The following is a 20,979-nucleotide window of genomic DNA, read 5'->3' as shown; positions in this document are numbered from 1 at the left end:
AGCCCCACAGTAAGCAGTGGGTCTCTGACCACATTCTCTGGGCCAGAAGGTGTGGGGCATGAATCCTGCAGCGGGGCTTGCTGAGGATGTGGAGTCTGTGTTTTGGAGATATGATGGAGTGCCCACCCCACACAGGACTGACAGGTGTTAAGGTGGTCAGGTAGGCCAATTAACTCTGCAGGCTGCACCTGGAGGAGGAGCCAGGGAGCTGATTGAAACCAGGCTCAGCTGTGCAGGAGAAGGTGGGGACCATGAAGCCAGGTAACAGACAAGGGCTGCTGCTGGGAAAGGGCAGTTGCCCTTTGGGAGGAGGGTTTGGAGCTGGTTCACCCAGAGAGAGAGAAGGGGAACCAGAGTGGAGGGAAGGCGCTGTGAGGGCTGGGAGAGGAAAGCACAGAAATGCTGGGTTGAGAGTCCCTGGATTGGAACCCAGAGCAGAGGGAGTGAATGGGAAGACTGCCTAGGACTGCTGATGGAAAGACTTTGATGTACCCCAGAAGGGGGGAACGCTGAGTGACCTGGCCAGAGGGCTGAGTCACAAAGATGACGCTGCGGTTCCTGGAGAGAGAGAGAGAGGGGCTGCAGACCAGGGAGAGAGAGTTGGAGCAATGGCATGCAAACCACGAAAGGGGGCGTTGGCCTCGAGAGGTAATCCTCAAAGCGACCAGGAGGAGGTGCCAGCTCAGTGGTGAGTGGAGCATCCCATGGCAGGAGGGGAGAGGTTGGAGGCTTTGTTCTTCAGGTGCTAGATAACCAGGGTCTGTTCTTTGGAGGCTGCTCCAGGAAGAACCAAGATACCATGGCTGCTGCTTGAAATGAGGAAAGGAGATGAACCCCGGTGTCCTGATGGGCACTGTGTCCAGTGGCTTCTGATCTCAAGGCTGTGTGTGTGAGCTATAGGTGAACACCTAAAAACTCCAGCATTTGGCCACGTGGTTTCTGGGGGAATTTTATTTTTAACAACTTCTGCATTTAACTCAGCAGAGGCAGCATAGTCTAGTGGGCAGGGCACTACTGGGAGTCTGGCCCTGGCCCTGGCTCTGCCACTGACCAGCTGTGTAGCCTTGGTTAAGTCTCCTCTCATTCCACCCTTTGTCTTGGTCTACCTAGATTGCAAGTTTTTGGGGGCAGGGGCTCTTAGTGTGTGTATAATACACACTGCACCTAGTGCAAAGGGTTCCTGATTTCAACTGGCACTTCTGTCCTACTGCAGTGATTCCCACTTCCCCAGAATTGATGGTTACAATCTCAACTACAGCTTACCGAAGTTATTTCTCTAGGAATTGTCTTGATTTTATAGTCCCCTTCTCTCATTCATGTGGCCTGGAGGATGGTGGTGGCGACTCGCAAAACAGCATTTTGGAAAGAGGTGGTGGGTAGAGGATGAATGCTGTCTAGCGCACTGGATGGGAAGACCTAAGGACACTTCCGTGATCTTGTAGTTTCCGATGGTGCTGGGGGAACTTAGATCATGTCTCCTCTATGGTTGCATTTATTTTACAGGACCACCAGTGAAAGCCAGGTCCCCTCTGCTGTATGGTTCTCTGCTTCTGAAGGAGGAAAGGGGGGTTGGAACCTGAAGCTTCAGGGAGCCTGGTTACTCTGAACCTGATGCATAGACCATTAAGCTGTCCCCTCTGGTTACTCCAGGTCTTCCCCTCCTTCCTTCTCCCTTTTCTGCTGTGTGACCTTGAGGCAAGTCACTTGACCTGTGTGTGTCTCAGCCAATCCATCTGGAAAATCGGGTTTAAAAAGCAGGAATCTTGCTGCAAACCCAGATGCTGCTGCTGAGCTGAGGTGGAGAAGTGAGGAGGGAGGGGGAAGGCCTTTGATTATGGGACTAGTGGGGCTGTTATCCAGGGTGATGGATTCAGCCAGAGGGGTGGGTCAGGGAGGCAGGTCCCCTCAGAGCGACACAGATACGCCACCAGCAGTGCAGACAGCCAGCGTTCTGCAGAGTCAGACCAGCTTCCTCAGTAGTTCTTTAGATGACTGAGCAGCTAATTGCAGCTTTCTGTCATGTGCAGTTTCCAACGGGCTGAGCAAACCCCCACAGCTCAAGCCGAGCCACTTGCTCCTGTCATGTTCCGCTAGTGATGTGATCTGGGAGGAAGGCGGATGGACTCCAGCTCTCTGCCACCCTCCTGGTTAGCAAGGGTGGGGTCCTTGCCATCTTAGTTTCTCCCTAGAGCAGATCCTCCTGCTTCCCTCCCTGCATTCTCGTGCCTCCCCCTGATGAAATGCCAGTGGCTTGTCTTCCCCGATCCCTGCAATATTCTGCCTTCGATGCTGTGAATGGGATCTGTCAAAGCAGATTTCATCTCTGCACCGCAGATTCTCGCACCGCTCTGCGGGGTGAGAAAAGGCCTCTTTGTTACTGGTCTCTGAAAGCTTTGGGTTGGGCTGATCCTGCCACCCCGGGGTGTGTCTCTGGTGGATACATCATCACTGCCTTGGGGATGGGTAGTGGGGCGCAGCTGTGGCTTATGCATCTTTCCTCTCTACTCTCCAGAAACTGGGCTACGATTGGTTGTGGGTGGAGGGGAGGGTCGGGTCCAAATGGGACAGCGGTACCTCTATGCTGATTGGTGGAGGTGCATGCAGGGTCAAGGCTTCCAGGCCTCTGATTGGTGGTGGAGTGGGGAGGGGGGGAGATGACACATCTGTCACTAGTCTCTTTGCCCCTGATTGGCAGGGAGGCACATCTCTCAGGCTTGTTGTCCAAGGCCCAGCTGGCCCTGTGGAGTGGCAGAGTTGGTCATTGAGCTCGTTAATTACTTGTTGATGTCAGGGGGCCCTGAGCACATCACGCTCCGACGGGATGGTGCTTTTGCGTCCTCTGAGCTTTCCCGTGACCTAAAGTGAACCTAGCGATTGTGCTGGCTGAGCGCGGAGAGATTGCTCCAGCGCACGGGGCGCTCCGGGAGCCTCCTGCTGCGCGGCGTCCCGGGGCACCAGCGGAGCATTAAGGGCGCAGGCAGCTCTGCGGGCACTGGCACTGGGGGATGGAGGGAAGGCTCACGTCGCCGTTCAGGCAGAACTGACTAGGGTCAGATGTTTGTCTGCTGCTCCTCTCTGGCTTCCCTGGACTGGTGTCTCATCCATTATCTGCCATAGGGGGCTTTCAGGGAGAAAGCTTGGCTGCCCTGGGGCAGGGCCAGGGTTCATTTTACCTGATTGCATGTCTGTGCTGTGCTGGTCCGTAGGCAGCGTGCGTGATGAGTGTACCAGTTGCCTGGTATGGATATGAAGAGTCCCCCAGCCAAGTCCCTCCGGCCGCTTGAGAATCCCTCAGCCTCGCCTTCTCCCTGGGAGGTTGGGGTTATCCCCGTTTTCCTAAGGGATGTTGAGCACAAAGAGGGGGCAGGTCAGGGATCTCTGCACTCAGAACCAGGAATGAGACTTGGGGATCTAGACTCTGACCCCGCCCTGCCCTGCCGGAGTCAGGCACAGAACCCAGGCGCCCTGACTCCCAGCCCGCCTGCGCTAAATGCTGGACCCCGCTCCCCTGCCAACCTTGCACTCTTGAAGAGGCTCAGAAGGTGCATTTGTATGGGATTAGTAGTGAGAGGATGGCAGGGTTGAAAACGGCACCATGCCCAATGAGCTGCCCTTCCTTTTTTTTCCCCCCACAAGCGGGAGTCCCATGTACTGCAGTCAGAGTCTGGCACCCTAGAAAGATCTGGGGGTTGGAGAATCTGTTGGAAATGTCCATTGAACTGCTGCTGTTGCCCCTTGGTGAAGGGGGTGGGCGCCACGATGGCTCTGACCCATTGGGATGGCCGAGTGGAGCAGTGGAACCCAGCTCTGAATATCTGAAGCCTTCGGGCATCCAGATGAGCTGACCGGGCTGTCTTCTACTTGTCATGAGCTGGGTGGCTCTGCTGGGAAAGGCAGAGCAGCTCGGAGTGCACACCCCTTCCCTTCTGTCAGCTGAAGGGAGTTTATGGGGAGGTGGAGGGACTGCAGGAGCTTCCAGTGCTCAACATGTCTCTACTGGATCAGGGTGATGGGAGATGTGCCCATATGCTAGGGAGCGTATGGAAATATGGCAGTAGGGCATCTCCTCTCTGATCTCGCTGGTGGAGCCTTACTGACTCCTATTTGTGAGGCAGGTGTTGCCTCCACTTTAGCGATCGGGGAAACTGAGGCACAGAAGTTGGGTGTGTTGGCCAAAGGAACAGAATGAGCCTGTGGCAGAGCTAGAAATGGAACCCAGGAGTCCTGACTCCCAGTTCCCTCTCACCCGTAACCACAAAACAATGTTTCCCCTCAGAGCTTGAAGTAGCCCCCAAGAATCCTGTTGCCCAGGTTCTCCTGGAAGGAGCTTGCAGTAGAATCCAAGGGCTGCTGTATGCTGCACGTGTTCTCTCTGGACTCAAAGGCACTGCCACAACTGTGTGTGCATGGTTGTATTGTGTTCTAAAGCTTGTTAGAAGGACTCGACAGAGCATGGGAGGGGCACTCCTCACTCATGGACTGAAATAACCCCATGAAATGTTCAGAGACCCTAGTTCTGCCTTTCCCTGTCATCGCTGATTGATGGACCCAGCCACAAATGCAGTACCTGTCACCTTACATTTGCTCTGCTCCACTATTCCATCTGTCGTGTCCCAGCTCAGGGTTTGACACACTGCAGTCCACAGCTATGGTTCTGTGTTGATCCAGACTGTTGGACATCCCCGTTGGCCACTCGGTGTCCTGGGGATGATTGTGGGGGGGGTGTTTGGAGGGCTCATGACGGGGCAGCAGAGCCATGAAGATGTGCCCACCAGGACGGTGGGGTCCAAGCTGTCAGAGCTGTAACAAACAAGAGGCCCTTTCTCGCCCTGCCATGCCCCACAGAAGTGAGAGAATCCACAATGCAGGGGTGAAATCAGCTAACGGAGCTGTCAGAACACCTCTGACACCTGAATGGATCCTACAACAGACAGTGTCCGCTTAGAAAGATCCTGCCTCATATGTGATGTGCTTGTCTCCTGCTGCTGGCTTGTATTTCAACCAAATGGGCTGCAGAGTGCAGAGGACATGCTCATCCTTTGACTGGTAGGCTTGCAGAATGGAGACGAGATGCAGTGAAAGAGGTGGGGGGGAGGAGGGAGAATGGAATATGTGGGTGGGGGGGAAGAGAAAGAGGAGTGGAGTTACTTCTATTGCGTATACACTGACCTGCCCAGGAGCAGCCGGGCCTGTTTGTGCGTGGAAGTTCCATCAGGGCCATGTTTTGAAATGTGATTTACCCATGCCTTGCATACGTGCCAGCCCTTCATTTCTCTGCCCCCCCGTGCAAAGTGGCACTTGCAGAGTGGTACTTGTGCATGCGATTCACTGAAGTGCGTGGGGCTTTTTAGTACTGAGATCTCTTCTGTATCTCTCCATATGGCCAATCGCAAACATTCAAAAATCATGTGTCAGACCACAGAAATTATGAAATGTTTAAATAATACCTTTGGGATTCTTTTCATTTGCCCTCCTGCTTTTAAATCTTTAGGTCCCACATGGGTCATGCTCTCAAGCTTTTCTTCACAAACGCAAGGGCCGGAAACCTACTTTGTAAATGAAAGCTGAAATTCTCACCTGATCGCATGCCTTCAGGAGCTGGGGCTTTTAAGAAGAACACCCAATATTGCAAAACTTGCAAAACTCTGGGAGCTGGTGACACTGATCTCTCCAGCACCAGTCACGCTCGTATCTATAGTGCTGTGGTGTAAATGGCAAGTTTTTGGAGTGCACCATGGGTGTGCATGCATATTTTGTAGACTCAACAGGTACCTATAAAATGTGACCCCACCCTGATCTGTCAGAGTTACTGAAGAATCCTCTGCGTTTGTGGATATTGTCCCATTTCCATGATCTCTTTTGCCAGATCACAGATGCAGTTAAATGCCTGAACGTATCCTAAATGTGTGTAACTGAATGGGACTGTCCCCAAATATACCCCTTGGATTGGAGGTGCAGTTAGCTTTCCCCTTGTCCCTCTTCCCTGCTGCACGGGTATGAGATGCAGGTATCTTTTGCGAGATTTTGAGCCCTGTGCTCCTCACCCTCCCTCGGGGAGGGGAAGTTACTAGACTGGAAGGGTAATTCTGGGCCGAGGCCACTAATGTGCAGGCAGAATGAAACTTGCTAGAGAGACGAGGGCATCTAGCCAGGTATGTGAACTGAGCAGGAGAGGGAATGCAGAGTGAACAGCAGGGCTGGGGGGTGAGAGCAGGGATCCCCACAAGAACTGGGTGCTTGTAATTGTAATGGATGGCAGACAGCTTTCCTCACGTGGAGGTGAAGCCTAGCCATGCATGTGGTTACCCCACTGGCTTTTCGATTAGATACTGGCACTGCAAGCTGCCAGAAACTGACCTATTTTCCTTCACTTACATCTCAGCACTTCCATTCCAGAGGCTACTGCAAGGCATGTGCATGCTGCCCACTTCCTCTGTGCCAAGCCTCTTTAGGTGGTAGTGGGCATGAAGCACTTGGCAACCCGTGAGGGTAAAGTTGCAGGTGTGTGTAGTGGATCCTGCTGATCCCTGGAGGTGGGAGAGGACCAGGCCCATCAGGGTGTGCAGGTGGCTCTGACCTCCCTGGACTTTCCTCTCCAGTCTTGGAAAGAGGGAGAGGGATTTCAAACCCAGCTCGTGATTCATTCGGTTCCAATGCATCCCTGTTTGTTGCAGTCTTTAAGGGATGCATTCAGTTCCAAATGGTCTTATCCCAGGAAACGGCGTAGAGCTGGGCCCCTTGTCACTTGGTCCTGGCTCCGTTTGAAATGGAGATGTTTTTGAAACACCCGTGTGCACCCATGCACGTCTTTCTCTTGCTCAGGCTCCCTCGTGCATTCCTTTTCTTGTTCATTTGTTCTCTCTCCCCACACTCATCTGTTCCTTCGTTCTCTCTCTCTCTCCATTTGCCCTGTTGGTTCTACCGTTCCTGTGTGTTCACTCATCCATTCTCAGCTTCGCACTTTCTGTGTTGCAGTTTCTCCGCTCACATACACACTCCCATTCCCCTCTTGTTAATGAGCTGCTTCTGGGAGCTGAAGTTAGCCCCCTCTGCTGCCAGCGGTGGGCTGTGAATCTTTGTCCAGCTGACATTGGCTTCTCCCTAGCGCTCTCCTGATTGGTCCCTCGCTTTGGCCATGCTTCCTAGAAAGGGCTTATTGCCAGGCCAGTTAGAAGGGAGGGAGGAAAACGGAGCATTTACCTCTGCATGGGACAGTTCTTGTCTGTTCTGCTCGTCTTTCCACACAGAAAAGGGGATGATGCAGTCTGTCCCCTCCAACTTAGCTGCTACCACCTCATGGAAGAATTCCAGGTCCCAGAGTCTTAGCTGTCCAACTGCCTTGTTAATGTGGATGACTTTGATTATACCCCTTGGTCTTAGCCCCCTCATGGCCTCATTTCCTGAAAGCCTGAGCACCTGCAGCTCCTGGTGAAGCCGTGTTGCTTCAGGAACTTGGGAAATCAGGTTTCAGAGTAACAGCCGTGTTAGTCTGTATTCGCAAAAAGAAAAGGAGTATTTGTGGCATCGGATGAAGTGAGCTGTAGCTCACGAAAGCTTATGCTCAAATAAATTGGTTAGTCTCTAAGGTGCCACAAGTACTCCTTTTCTTTTTGGGAAATCAGGCTGAGTCTCAGCCTGGGGCTGAAGGAGGGGACGGTGATCTTCAGAGATGGATTGCCGTGTGGAGGTGGCCGGCAGGGACTTCTGTCGAAGAGAGCTCTTCAATCGCCTTAGCTTCTGGGCACAGGACAATGGCTGATGCTCATGAATCCCCTTTCCCCCCAGTGATCCCCCGAACACTTTCCAAATCCCATCGCTGATCAATACAGTGCCCTGGCTCTGCCTACCCTGTCAGAGAGACCAAGACACACGTCCTGCCTCTGAGTTCGCAGGCTAAGGCAGTGTGAGATGATGAAGATGGGCCAAGCAAGGGGGTTCAAGCAGTGCAGTGTAACAGACGGCGCCTTATGGAGAGAGTGAAGCCGATTGAACGCTGGTGGTTTTGAGAAGGGACTGAGGCAGGAGAGGGAATCCAAGGGGTGGGATGGAGTGCTGGGGGAGGGCTTCGGAGGAGTTGCGTGAGGGAGACAGACCCTTCCAGGCGCAGGGAGGTGAGAATGGGAGGGAGGGAGTGAGTGAGGTGAGGAGCATTGGGGGCTGGGCTCAAACCCCTCAACTTCACTTGGTTCTCAGTGACAGGGAGCCAGTGGAGAGACTTGAGGAGCAAGGGTTGGGCGGGGACATGGTCAGAGCAGTGGAGGAGGAAGCCTACATTACTTGCTGGATGCTGGGTAGATGGGAGAGGGGAGGGTCCAGAGAGAAAACTTGGAGATGCCATGCCATCTAGCCCCTGGCATCGGGCCATGAGACACATGTTGGCTCTGGGAGTGGGGGGGTGGGTGAGCTAGGAAGGAAGGGGAGGATCCTGCCTGTGAGGGGTGAGGAAAGGGAGGCGTCCCAGACGGCCGTGAACCCAGGAGGATGGTGGCGGTGGCAGGGGAAGGGGTGAGGTGGGCAGAGGGGATCTGCGTTTGCTGTGCATGTTTTGAGGAAGCAGCGGGGCACCCCTGAGGAGACATTGGGGAGATGGCCGCAGGCTGGAGAGGGAACTGCAGAACTGCGAGCGTTGCCACCAACAGCCAGAGCATGGGAGGTCACTGGCACAAGTGTAGAGAGAAGGGGGGCGATGAGGGAAGCGTGCAAACAGCTGGGTCGCCAGCACCCTGGATCTTCCCCAGAGGGCCAGGAGTCCCTTCCTGAGATGGGTACTATGTTCCTTTGCTTCCTTCTCCTCCCCTCCCTGCATCCGCTCAGAGGCCTGCGAGCTGCGATGTGCTAGAGAGGATGGTGTTAAACTGATGAGGGCTATACATTAAACGGCTCGTTATTCTCCTGGCCATCCTTGGTGCAAAGAAGGGATGCCTGCAGGGCCGGGGGCTCAATGGCTTCCTTCCAGACGTCATTGGACCCTTTGTATCGGGCCTCAAAGATAACACGCCCTGTACTATTTTTGTGCCTCTTCTGTAAAAGCCTCTTTGAAGCTGCCTCGGAGAATGGGCTGTCCTGTCCCGGCGATTCAGCAGGCCCTGAACGCAAAGATTTGACGCTTCAGGGCTGGCGTTATCCTGAACGCGAGGCTGTGTGTGCCAGTGTACAGAGCTTCCTGCTCCTGCAGCCCCAAACTCGCTCAGCAGGAGGCACTGTAAGGAATAGTGTTAAGGATCACGTCGCTGCTCCAGCCCGTGGCCCCCGTCCTCTCTCGACCGATCCCCTAGGCAGGGCAGCGGGGAAAAGGTGGTACCGTGCTGTCGGGGATCCATCCTGTGGGTAGCTTTTTGCCTGTTCTTTCCTCTCCCCCAGGCCAGGCAGGAGCTGCTGCTGCTATTTTTTTTCCCTTTTGTGCTGAGAAGCTTGAAGGTTGAATTACCGACTTCCTGGGAGGAAGGGCCGTGAAATACAATCCAGTCGAGAGCAAATTAAAGTTGGTAATCGTGCCCAGAAACCCGGAGGCTGGCTGTGAATGGCCACGGTGGGGATCAATCCGCTGTCTGGCCTGACATGGCACTGGGGATCTGCTTCCAGTCGAGACTCACTCAATCCCAGCTGGAGCCAGGTGGTGGGCTGGGAGCTCCTCTGCCTTTGGTCCCTTGCCATCAGAGCAGCGTGGGCTGTGCTCACATCAGATCTCAGCTAAGCAACATCAGGCCTGGATGGTAGTCAGATGGGAGCCCACTGACTGTGGCAGGAAGTAGCACAGGTCATCCTTTATGTGGTGGTCTTCCCTCGAGTCAGCACTGAACCCGGGATCCCAGCGTTAGGTGGGTGGCGGTGGCAGGGGGTTGTGCGCTGCGCTCTCGCTGGAGCGTAAGTAGCTGACACAACGTGCTATGCTCTGCACTGACCACAAAGTGGGCTTTGTTGGCTAGCTCAGTTCTTCGCAGCCACATTCAAATGTGATTGTCCTTTGAGAGAGTCCCTCCGGGTCTGGATGGGTGGAGCAGCGTGCCTCAGTGTGGATGAAGCTTGAGCTGCTGCTGCATGAAGGACGAGAACTTCAGCCGGCGGAGGGCCGTATCAGAAGGGGCCTGAGGGCATGTCAGCCGAGCAAAAGCTGCCCATGGGCTTGCTTGTTTGAGCGAGCTTGAATCCAGCGAGAGCAGGTAACGGTGGTGAAGACAGTGCAGCGTGGGTCTCCGAGGGAGCTAGTGCTCCAAGCACCTTCCCAGGGTCCGTGCTGGGCTTGTGTTCCCCATGCGGAAGCCTGTGCACTGTTGGCTGTGTGTACGTACCCTCGGATGGGGAGGATGGGAGCATGGGTCCTGCTGTAGCTTACGACTGAGGTTGCGGCTGTTCTTGGGATCAGCTAATGCTGTGGCAGTCCATGTGAGCTCTGTGGCTGGTGCCTTCCTTTCACTCCCCTTGAGCGCTGTAGCCCTGTGGGGCAGGGTGGGGACCGCATCTGCTGGCGTGGGGTAAGGTACAGTTTGCAGCTGGCTGGTGTTGGTCCCTTCCACTGCAGCTGGCCAAAGTGCACTGACACCATAGGTGTGTGAGCTGGTTGGAATCTGGCTCTGAAACAGGTTCAGCAGCCACGGGGAGAGACTCATTGTGAATGGGACCTGCGCACACGCGCCCCGATCCCGAAAAGTGGGAGCAGAATCTTCAGACCTGGAGTGGAGCAGGCGACGCTGTGCTGGGCTACCAAGGGGCTTGCTCTACAGCCAAGCTGGGAGCATTGGCTCAGCAGGGCTCTCCTGGCCCACACCCAGTGCCAGGCAGTCCCCTGGCCTGATGATGCCAATGACCAAGCTCCCTAGGATGGGCACCGTCATTGGGTCTGCTTGGCCTTCACTGAGGAAGGACTGGGCCCTGTGCTACTCTGCAAGGCTGCCTCTCTAACTGCATTGCTCTTCCTCGCCCACCACCATGCCTTTCCTGGTGTCCCTTCCAGGCCAGGCTGGGCCAACCCAGCTCCTGCCTCTTGCTGGTGGGGTTCAAGGCACTCCCTCGTCTCACAGCCTTCCCCCCCATCGCTCTGTTTCCTCTTGCCATGGGGGCAGCCCTCCAGCGTCCCCACGCTGGGTTGGGAGCAGGGGTCTGCTGTCGGCGGAGCCCCGCGAGCCGGGTTTCGCTTCCCCGGGCGTGAGCTACTGGAGGCAGGTGCTGAGAACCGTTACTGCTCCCAGCACACAGCGTCCCTGGCTGAGGGGGCTGTTTGCTTGGCAGCGTGTGTGGGGGCAGAAAATGAGCGTTATTGGACCAGACGGAGATTAAAATTCAGGGCGAGAAGCTGGAGCTGGCGGAGGAAACTGCTGGAATGGGGGGAGAAGGGAGCTGGTGCTGCGTCAGTACCAAGAGCCGCTACTGCTGGGTTTCTGGGGCACTTGTTGTGCTTTCTCCCTCCAGTGAGGCGGCCTCTGGGTCTCCTGGCCCGATCCTGTGAGGTGCTGAGCACCATCCACTCCCACGGACTGCAGGGGGCTCTTGCACTGAGGCCATGGCTGAGGCGTGTAAGGCAAATATCAAAGCCCTCTTTGGTTGATCTTTCACTCACGCTGCCCAGACCCTTTGGGATGGTATGGCTGAGGCCTGGCACACTCATCCCACCAGTGCTCCTGGGTTGGAGGGCATAGGCGGCAGTACGGGACCAGCTGGCGCTGCCAGTTCATATGGTGGTGTGTCGTTCCCTCTTCTCCAGCCAGCCCTTCCCCTTGCCCTTCCACTGCTCTTGCTGGCCGTGTGGAAATCTGAATGCTGCTCAGGTGAATGGAGGGCCCGGTGCTGACTGGAGATAAGAGAGCTGGGGACTGTGCCAAGGTGCATTAAGTCCTACATGCACTGGCAGGGCTCCAGCTGTGTGTTAGGGAGACACTGCAGCTGCTGCGTACCGGCGAAGGCTTGGATGGGCTCCGAGCTTCTGCACTGCACAAGCTGCTAGCCGGGGAGCACTGGGCTGGCGAGGACGTGGGAACCTGCTCGCTCCCTGTTGGGCGGGGGGCTGGATGGATGCAAGTCCTCGGTACCCTGAGACTTGGGGGCATGGTAAAGAGGTCTTGCAGATCTTCCTGTGGGGCAGAAGGGCTAACACCCTCTGTCCCCAGACTGGGGTGGCTGTGAGGTCACCCAAATGCTGCAGCCCTTGCTCAGCCAGTCATGCGCCTGCTTCCCTGCCTCTCCCCCCCCCCTCCCCCCCCCCCCCCGAGTTAAAGGAGATTAGCAGGAGTGCAAGATTGGACCCTCATCCAGGAGGGCTGCTGTGACTAGCAGGGGAGCCTGCCCCTCCTTCCTTTTGTCCCGACTCGGGCTCACACAAGGCACCCTCGCCAGCATCGGTTTGAATCTGGTAGCTGCGGTCACATTTTGATGGGGGGGGGAGATGGTCATACTGTGGAGCCAGGCAGGTGGTTGGGGGATCTCCGGGCAAACCCCATAATTTCTCCTGCTGGCTCGGACCAGGCTCCTGGGCAGTTTGATCTCGGATGCCGGCTGAGGCCCGAGGAACGGTTTGGCCTTCAAATGCCCTGTGCAGACCCCAGCCCCTCCCTCTTGCTGCTGCAGCGGCTGTGCCGTATCTCCGCTACGCTGTGCGGAGCCTGCTGCGGCATCTGAAAGCAGGAGCCACTCCAGAGCTATGGGGGTGCATCTGGAGCTGGCCTGTGGCTAGCAAGCCATGGCTTTGGTTCCCCGTAGCATGGGTGTGGTTGCATTGTGGGAGGAGAGGATAGTAGCACACAAGGAAATGGCCCCAGGGCACTGGAGTGGGAGAGGATGGATGCCAGTCCCTCAAAGCATTGCAGATTTCAGGGGTGGGGTGGCAGCTGAAGTCACCCCATCAGCTGATGAGGTGCGAAAGCCTTGGCCTCATTAGAAATGCAGCGATAACGAGGCCCAGCAAGGTGCAAACAAATCCTGTACAGGTGGTGTGAAGGCCGGGGGTGGGATGATGGTGGTGGAGAAGGCTGCAGCTCCTTGCTGCGTGGCTCCCCTCTGCTTTTAGACGTGCCCCTGCTGCCTGGTGGTGTGTGCATGACCCGAGTGATCAGTTACACTCCCAGGCGAGAGAGACGGCCCCTCCATGCCCACATGCCAGGTGCCCTGTCTATTCCTCTGCGCATGCGACCACACACAGCATAAACCCTTCTATTGTCCCCAGGTCCCTCCTAATACACCTGCACCCCAACCATCCCTCTGCCATGCTTCTCCCTGTTATACGTCACCCTGGGCACACTCCTCCTCTGGCTACAGACACCATAGCCTTCGCCTATTCCCGTGCCTGGGCCGGGGTGCTCCACTCATGGCTGGTGGCCCTGTGCTATCAGACTGGTGCGTGTTTTTTCCCTGCACTGGCGCAGCTTGCGGAGGAGCGAGTCTTTGGCTGCTGCCTACGCTATCCCAGCAAGCGGCGGCTTGCTGCGGTGCCAGAGCCACCTGGCTCCTGCGTCCCCAAAGGGACTTTGATTATCGGCCTGCCCAGGGGCCCCGAGGGGCCCGTGGGGGCTGTTTGCTGGCTTACGTTTGTGTCCGAGCCAAAAATAACCAGGGATCTTACTCTCCTGTTGTGGAAAAACAGTGATGTCACTATTGGCCAATCAAAGCTGGCCCTGAAGAGCAGAGCGAAGGATCTGGGAACATGCCTCCCTGAAGAGTGAAGATTCTTCGCTGGTGGAGGTAGCGGCAGCCTGAGCAGCTTCCCGGCTGCGTGCGGAAAGGAGCCTTTTCACGCTATAAAAGCTCCGATACCCGAAGCCGCAGGCCCACGGAGCCGCTTCCCTGATTCCCCAGGCTCTGGCTTCTGCAGGATCCAGGCAGGAGCTGACTGAAAGGAGCTTTTAAAAACCGCTGCTCCCCTGCCCCTGGGAGAAGGGCGTGGGCTACAGGGGAGTGCACAGCAACTCCAGCCCCAGCCTCTTCCAGCAGGCATCTGTGCAGGGAGTGGGGCAGGACGCAGGTGGTGATGTGGCTGACGGCTTTTTAAGCCCCAGCCTTGATTTGCTGACATCTTTTATAGGAGCGCTAGTTTTGGGGGAGCTCGCAGCATTTCCCTGTAACAGATGCTTTGACCGCCGCAAGGCGCTCAGAGGAATAGCAAAGCTAGCCGCTCCCGGCAGGGGGTGCTGTGGGGCATGGTGTAGGAGCGGCAGGGGGCTGCTAACAGCTGCTCCGGCCCTGACTTGGTAAGATTGTGCGGAGGCTGGTGGGGTGAAGCTTGTGGGATTTCTGGGTTGCCAAGGGTTTTAACTCTCTCTCCTTGCCTTTGTCATGCTGAGCTGGGCTGGCTGGCAGCAGAGGCTGGCCCTGTGTGCCATGAGTATGGTACCCACAGGCCTTACGGCACAGCTCCTGCTGTGGAGAGACCCCTTGAATGGGCCTGTGCAGGGTGGGACTGCGTGGGCTCCCACCCACCTCCCAGCCCTTGTAGGAGAACAGCTGGTTCGCCTCTTCTCTGAAGCTGGCTCAAAGGATGGAGAAGGGGAGGAGCGGGTGTGCCACAGCAAGCTGCTGTGAGCCCTGCACTTTTCTCACAAATCCTGTACCGACTAATAGCTTGCCATATATACTCCAAGGGGAACCACAAACCACTGCATTACCCCTGTGATTGTGCAAAGCCCGGCGGAGCCATGTAGGGGAGGCAGTGTGGACTAGTGGATAAAGCACTGGACTTGGACTCCGGAGATGTGGCTTCTGTTTCGGGCTCTGCCACTGGCCTGCTGGGTGACCGCGAGGAAGTCCCGGTGTCATTCTGTGCCTCAGTTTCCCCACTGGAAATTGGGGCGAAGGATGCTGACCTTTGTAACACACTTTGAGCTCTATGAATGAAGAGTGCCAGGGCTTGCTTTTACCTGGCCTTGAAATATAACCTGCCCTGGGGTGAACATAGCTGTTCAACATTGAAATTGCAGAGGGGTTAGTTACCCCTGGTAGAAGTTGGCCAGAACCTCAGTGGCACAACGGGCCTTTGGTTGTAGGACTGATCTGAAAGGGTGTGTCGTCAGCAAACTAGCACCCCCTAGGCTTTGGGGTCAGAGCTGACTCAAAGGAAAGAGCGCCACCTGCTGCAGCTGCAGCACCATTCTCTGCAGCACGTGGGTCTTTCTCTCCTGCAGAGACCTGACCTGACCCAATCCTGCTAAGCCTGGGGAGAGTCCTGTGTTCGCAAGGGGAAATGGGCTAGCTGCAGGCTCCCGGTAGCGTGTGGGGAAGGGGCTGGCAGCATGCTTGGGGGGAGATGGAAGATGCCTGTTTGGACGGTGGGGGCTAGCTCTGGTCTTTTGGGAGGGGGTGATTACGGCTGGTGCAGGTTAGTGGGGTATGGACATGGGAGGGGGATGAGGAGCTATGGGATAGGTGTCCTGTTCTGGGGAGATGTGGCAGGTTGGGTGGCCAGAGGCTTGGGGTGAAGGGCAGGGCAGGGCTGGCCCATGGTCTGGGGCTGGCCCATGGTCTGGGGCTGGATGTGTCAGGCATCCAGTTAGTTGAGCAGCTGTTTTAATGACGCTGTCACCGCCTGCTGGGCTGAGCCTGGGTGGCGTCGGCTCTTTCCCCTTTCGAAAGGCCCATTCCAGGGGTTTGTAGCGCCTTGCGGTAACTGGCTGGCGGGGCGAATGGATGTCTCCCCTGCCGAAGGGAGGAGAGGCGTCCCTGAAGAGATTATTCAGCAATGCAGAGCGGATCGAAGAGCTGTGCATTTCCTGCCCGCACCTCCCCCTCCTCTTCCTCCTCCTCCTCCTCCTCCAGAACGGGGAGGCAGGGGCACCCGCATGTGGGAGCGTGAGAGGAACGTCACCTTGGAGGGAGTCTCCACGTGCTGAGGGGACCTGAGTTGTGTGTTGGTTGTGGTAGCTGCTGTTTCCCAGCAGGGTGGAGGAGCTTACTGGGAACATGTTGCCCTTTGGATGCTGTGACTCTCTAGGTTTGTACAGTGTTTCCCGTTCTCAAACTGCTGACGGGGAGGCTAGCACGATCCATCCCTGGCGCCATGGCGAGCCGCAACAGAGGCCTGTGGAGTGGGATATCCTTCTTAGTCTGCTGGCTTTCCTCCACGTGGCCCTGCTGCCCTGGTCTGCTCCTAGCCTGCGGCTAACATCAGGGGGCACTGTGCTGCCGGCTTGCTGCCCTTCAGAGCCTGGCCATGTGCCCTTCGTTAGCATGGCGCTGTGGGCGACTTGCTGCACAGTCGGGGCATGCTCCTTTGCTCAACACCCCAGCGTGGCGGTAGGGAGCTCAGCTGCTAGAGGGAGTGTCTCCGTTTCCTAACCAGGCCCAGCTACTGGTACCCAAGCTCTAGTGTGCCCTGTGAAAGAGTCGGCATGTGTACCTGCAGGAATAAGGAGAGGGGCTGCTTGCAATAAAAGCCAATGACTTTGCCCAGCTTGTGTTTTTGTTTTGTTTTCTCCCAGCTGCCCACGGCTCAAGGGAGGAACCCGAGTTTGTGACCGCTCGTGCTGGTGAGAGCGTGATCCTGGGATGCGACGTGATCCATCCGCTGACCGGGCAGCCCCCTCCCTATGTGGTGGAGTGGTTCAAATTTGGAGTCCCCATTCCCATCTTCATCAAGTTTGGGTTTTACCCTCCCCATGTGGACCCAGAGTATGCAGGTGAGTCTCCGAGCCATGGGCTCCTGTGCTGAGAAGGGATGGGGCTTCCGTGGCCCTTCCGCTGGGCTTGGTGCTTCAGCATCTTCACCCAGAGCGACCAACCTGCCGTAGGCTGAGGCAGATGCACGCTGTGTCTTCCGGCCCTGAAGCACATCCTCCACCCCCCCGCCATCCGGGGAGGGCGGCATTCCTCTGCTCTGTTCCCCAGAGTGCTGACTGTGTGTGAGGAGCGCAGTGAGAGCTGGCTGCTCGGCACAGGACCGTCTCCTGTCTGCCCCCTTCCAGGAAAGACACTCTCCCCCTCTCCCTTTCATTCCATTCTTTCCACACGGCTGGTTTTAATTAAGCAGCAGCATCGGGAAGCCAGCTGGGCTGTGTGGGATGGAAGGAGCCAAGGCAGCAAAACTAAGGGCAGGCGCTGCTGCCCCCTGGGAACAGCGGAGAGCCTGGGCTGCTGCTTTTGGGGACAGGAGCCTTGCTTGGTGTCCTCATGGGAGGAAACTGCTGCCACCCATTTCCTCTCTGCAGCAAGGGGAACTGGCCCTTCCACTGCGTCCCCAATTTTTTTTGCCCCAGATCCCTAAATGGCCCCCTCGAGGACTGAACTCACAACCCTGGGTTTAGCAGGCCCATGCTGAAACCACTGAGCTATCTCTCCCCCCCCCCCCCCATCCCCGCCTAGACTTGCCTGAGGGGAAGGGGGAAGGGAGAGCGGGCAGTGAGCTGTCCCCGTGGGTGGTTCCATAGGCCTGCTTCCCATGGGGACCTCTGCCCTGCGCAGCCCCGTTTGCCCATCACTGGCTTCCTAGGGGCTTGTGCTGCATCCCTTCACCATCTCATAGTCCCCTGTAGCCTCCTATGGCTTCTGGGACCTAAGGAGGGTGGGGATCTCACAAGGCAGATCAGGACGGGGAAACGTGTTGGAGATGTAGCAGCAGCTGGCCATCCTGGTGGGGGGAGGGGACGAGGTGCAGAAGGGGTCGTCCCTGGCCTCTGATGACTGTGGCAGGTGTGCAAAGCCCTGGGGTGAGAAGCTATTGCCTTCTTAAATGCCCTACCAATCCCCTCTGGCCGCTGCCAATTGGCCCCTTGAAGCAGCAGGGAGCTGGAGGTGCAGTGTCTGTTTCTTGCATGTGGTGCACGGAGCTGCATGGCGGTGGTAGGGGAGGAGGGATCACTGGGGACGGAGAATCGATGCCGCGCAATCCATGTCCTGAAGCGTTGGATGGGGAGTGGGAGGAGGCAGGGAGCCTATTACCATGTGGGCTTTGATCCCAGGCCTGGGTGGACCCTAAACTGAAACCATGGAGATGCGCAGCTGCCCCTGAATGATCTCCCAGTGAGATGGGGAGAGTAACAGGACCCAGGAGAGCAGTCTCTTGGCCAGGAGGCAGGGAGGCACCCTACAGCTGTATGGTTAGCTTATGCGTGGGACTTGGCAGACAATAGAGGGGTTACTGCCAAGGAGGTATTGACCGGGAGCCGGGGGAGGGAAGGGGGTGGCTTCCTCCTGCAGGTAGGTACATCAGTTCCCTGCTGTGCTCTCCAGGAAGGGGAGGAGGGATAAAGCGTGCGTGTGTGTGTGCGCACCCTAGGAGCAAGGGAGAGTCTCAAATACTTCAGCCCTGCCTCCGCTTCCAGCTAGTGCCGTCGCTCTCAGGTGGGAGTTGGCCAGGAGCCCTGATTCCCAGCAGGCAGTGTGGCTGGGGAGCTGGCAGTCCCTGGAGGGCGTCCAGCAGGGAAACAAGCTGGTGGCTTGCTGTGTGCTTCTCTGGCCAGGAAGAAAATGATTCTCTCATGAGGGGCTGGGGTTTTCGTCCTCTCGCTCTGGCCTGCGATTGTGCCCTGGCCTGCCCTATTCCACCTCCCCACCAACCCTGCGCATCAGCCGCAGGTCGCCCCTGGTTTGCCCTTGGCTCTTCTGCGAGTCACTTCTCAACGTCGGGCCTCCTCGGCTCATGCCTCAAGGCTGCTTTGGAGCCATCACCTCGAGCGGAGTTGGCTCTCTGTGCTCTAGCCCATCCTTGGTCAGCAGGGAGGTGGGTTAGAGCCAGTGGGGCTGGTGGTTTCTGTGGTGGGAGCACTTAAGCACTGGAAGCTGGGTTGTGAGGCTCCCCTGGCATGCCGGCTGCCCCACAGCTGCATGGGGTAGCTCTGAGTCACTGCGCACATGGAACAGACTGACCTAGAGGTGAAGGGTGCCTGTCTCGTGGCCTGTCCCCTGGATGCAGTGATGTGTGCTAGCCCAGAATGGGGGCATGTTGGAGCGTCCTCCTGCGGGAGGGCTGGGCTGCCTTTCAGAGGGAGCAATTCTGTGGCAGCAGTGGCCGGTGAAAGGGCTACAGGACGCATATTGGCTTCAACACGGTGCTGGAGCCAATCTGACGTGTGTCTGTGCAGGGCCCCTCTGTTGGCAGCAGAGCAGGTGCTCTTAATCCTAGGCACACTTCCTCGTTGCAGCAGGTCACCTTCCTTTCTGAGACATGAGATGAAGCCCTGTGTCCCAGATGAGCTCCGAATCCATGGGGCCCTGACCACCTGCTTTCTCATGGTCTGTTGGCCCTTCCTATGTCCCTGTGGCATAGATCTCAGATTTGCAGTGTGCATCGCCTCCACCTTCTTTAGCATGGGGCTGATTGTCAGCAGGGATATCCTGGCTGACTGGATGGGCAAGTGAGAACTTTCTAAAGCAGCTTCTAATTCCGGGGGCCTCAGTTCTTGGGTGCCCAGCCTGAGACCCCTGTGGGAGGTGAGCGTCCGCAGCTGTCTTCGAAGTCAGCAGGCCTTGCGGTGCCTGGAAAACTGGGCCTGCGGTGCATTGTGTAGTGTTGGGCCCCCAAAAAGAGAGAAATCGGTGGCCCCTTTTGAAAAAGCCCAGCCTCAATGTCCAGTGGCGGAGAGCCAGCCTCGGCTGGGAGCAGGGTGGACTCTCCGCAGCCTCTGTAAGTGCCATTTGAGAGGCTGGGCGTCAAGTGGTGGGTTGAGGGGTGAGGCTGATGCCGCATTGCGGCTGCAGGGCCCCCTTTCCCTGCTGAGAGCTGAGTCCCTCTGACCTTGTGTCTCTTCCAGGCCGCGCCAGCCTTCATGATAAGGCGTCCCTGCGCATCGAGCAGATTCGCTCCGAGGACCAGGGCTGGTACGAGTGCAAAGTGCTTATGCTGGATCAGCAGTACGACACCTTCCACAACGGCAGCTGGGTGCACCTCACGGTCAATGGTGAGTAGGAGGTGGGGGGGCTTCCCCTCCGCATGCGTCTCTCTGGGCAAACCTGCTGCTAGCATGTGACTGACCAGAACCCCAAGAGACCAAGTCCCAGAGCTCAGCTGCCCTCTTGTCTGGTCTGCGCTGTCCAGTAATGAAGCCCTTTCCCTTCACCCAGGCATCTCCGTTCTCCTTTGTATCTCTGTTGAAACTGCCAGCGAGGGCCTTCCATCATCTCTGGTTTCCCGCATCCTGTGTTACAGGGAAAGCAGCCATCTGTCAGGAACGGGCCTCGAGGCCCCATCTGCTGCCATTTCTCAAACCATGCTCGCAGCAGTCAATACGGCAGCGCCAGGGATCCAGGGATATCCTAGATGGAGACTTCAGGTTGGGGAGAGGAGTGGATGAGAGGGAGGAGGGAAGATAGTGGGAGAGAAGGGATGGAGGAGTAATACCAGGAGGGTCTCTAATCAATCAGCAAAGGGCTTGAAGCCTCACAAAGACACCTGTGGAATAGATGAAGGCTATAAAGTGAAAGAATCCCTATATGCAGCAATGAAATGCAGCCCCCTCTGGAGTGGAACATGGCAGCTGTTTAACAGTAATACTTATACAACTATTTGGGAAGCGAGACAGTTTTATACCCCCGTCAAAACTGCAGTGGGTGTTGGGGTAATAGGATGTAATTCCATTGGGGGACACATGCTAACATCCCTTCAGTTCCCCAAATTTACCAGAGCTCTTTAATGACCACAGCTGGTCAGGACCTAACTTCTACGTGGCCAGCAGTGCTGGCATCAATACGAGGGAATAGCCCCACTTAGAGTCAGCAGTACCACTTCCCGTGTGTCCTTCCATGTAGCTATTCCGTGGAGGGCTCCCATCCAAGCTGTGGCCCAGCCCATCTCTGAGCCGCTCGATACAGGTTGTTACCGGTCTGTTTTGTTGCCCCTCCTCTAGTTTCTGTCAGGGCTGTTCCTCCAGGTTTCCTTCGCAGCACTTTTCAGAGTGTCCCGTGCTCACTGTGTGCTGCCTGTGAATCTCTCTGGGAGGGAGAAGGCCCAGGGCTGCCCTCCTTCTCCTCATGAGAGGTGACGGGGAGAGAGACGGACACATAGTACTGTCTATTTATCGTGCTTACCTAGCCCCCACCACTGTGGTATCTGAGAACCAGTCTTCAATA

At 56.7% G+C, this 20,979-nt stretch overlaps 1 protein-coding gene across 4 annotated transcripts in view; it reads left to right on the top strand.

The window, feature by feature from the left end:
* The window catches only part of IGSF9B (immunoglobulin superfamily member 9B), a 94,486-nt gene that overhangs the window by 9,730 nt on the left and 63,777 nt on the right, over positions 1-20,979 (top strand). For all 4 annotated transcript variants that reach the window (XM_074936736.1, XM_074936735.1, XM_074936737.1 and 1 more), the window contains exons 2-3: positions 16,398-16,595; positions 19,665-19,811. In XM_074936736.1, coding sequence (XP_074792837.1) covers positions 16,398-16,595; positions 19,665-19,811 — 345 coding nt within the window. The remainder of the gene's footprint in view (positions 1-16,397; positions 16,596-19,664; positions 19,812-20,979) is intronic.

The sequence above is a fragment of the Natator depressus genome, chromosome 22 (genome assembly GCF_965152275.1).
Source record: "Natator depressus isolate rNatDep1 chromosome 22, rNatDep2.hap1, whole genome shotgun sequence".
Classification (NCBI taxonomy): Eukaryota; Metazoa; Chordata; order Testudines; family Cheloniidae; genus Natator; species Natator depressus.
This window is presented reverse-complemented; position numbering and strand designations above follow the sequence as displayed.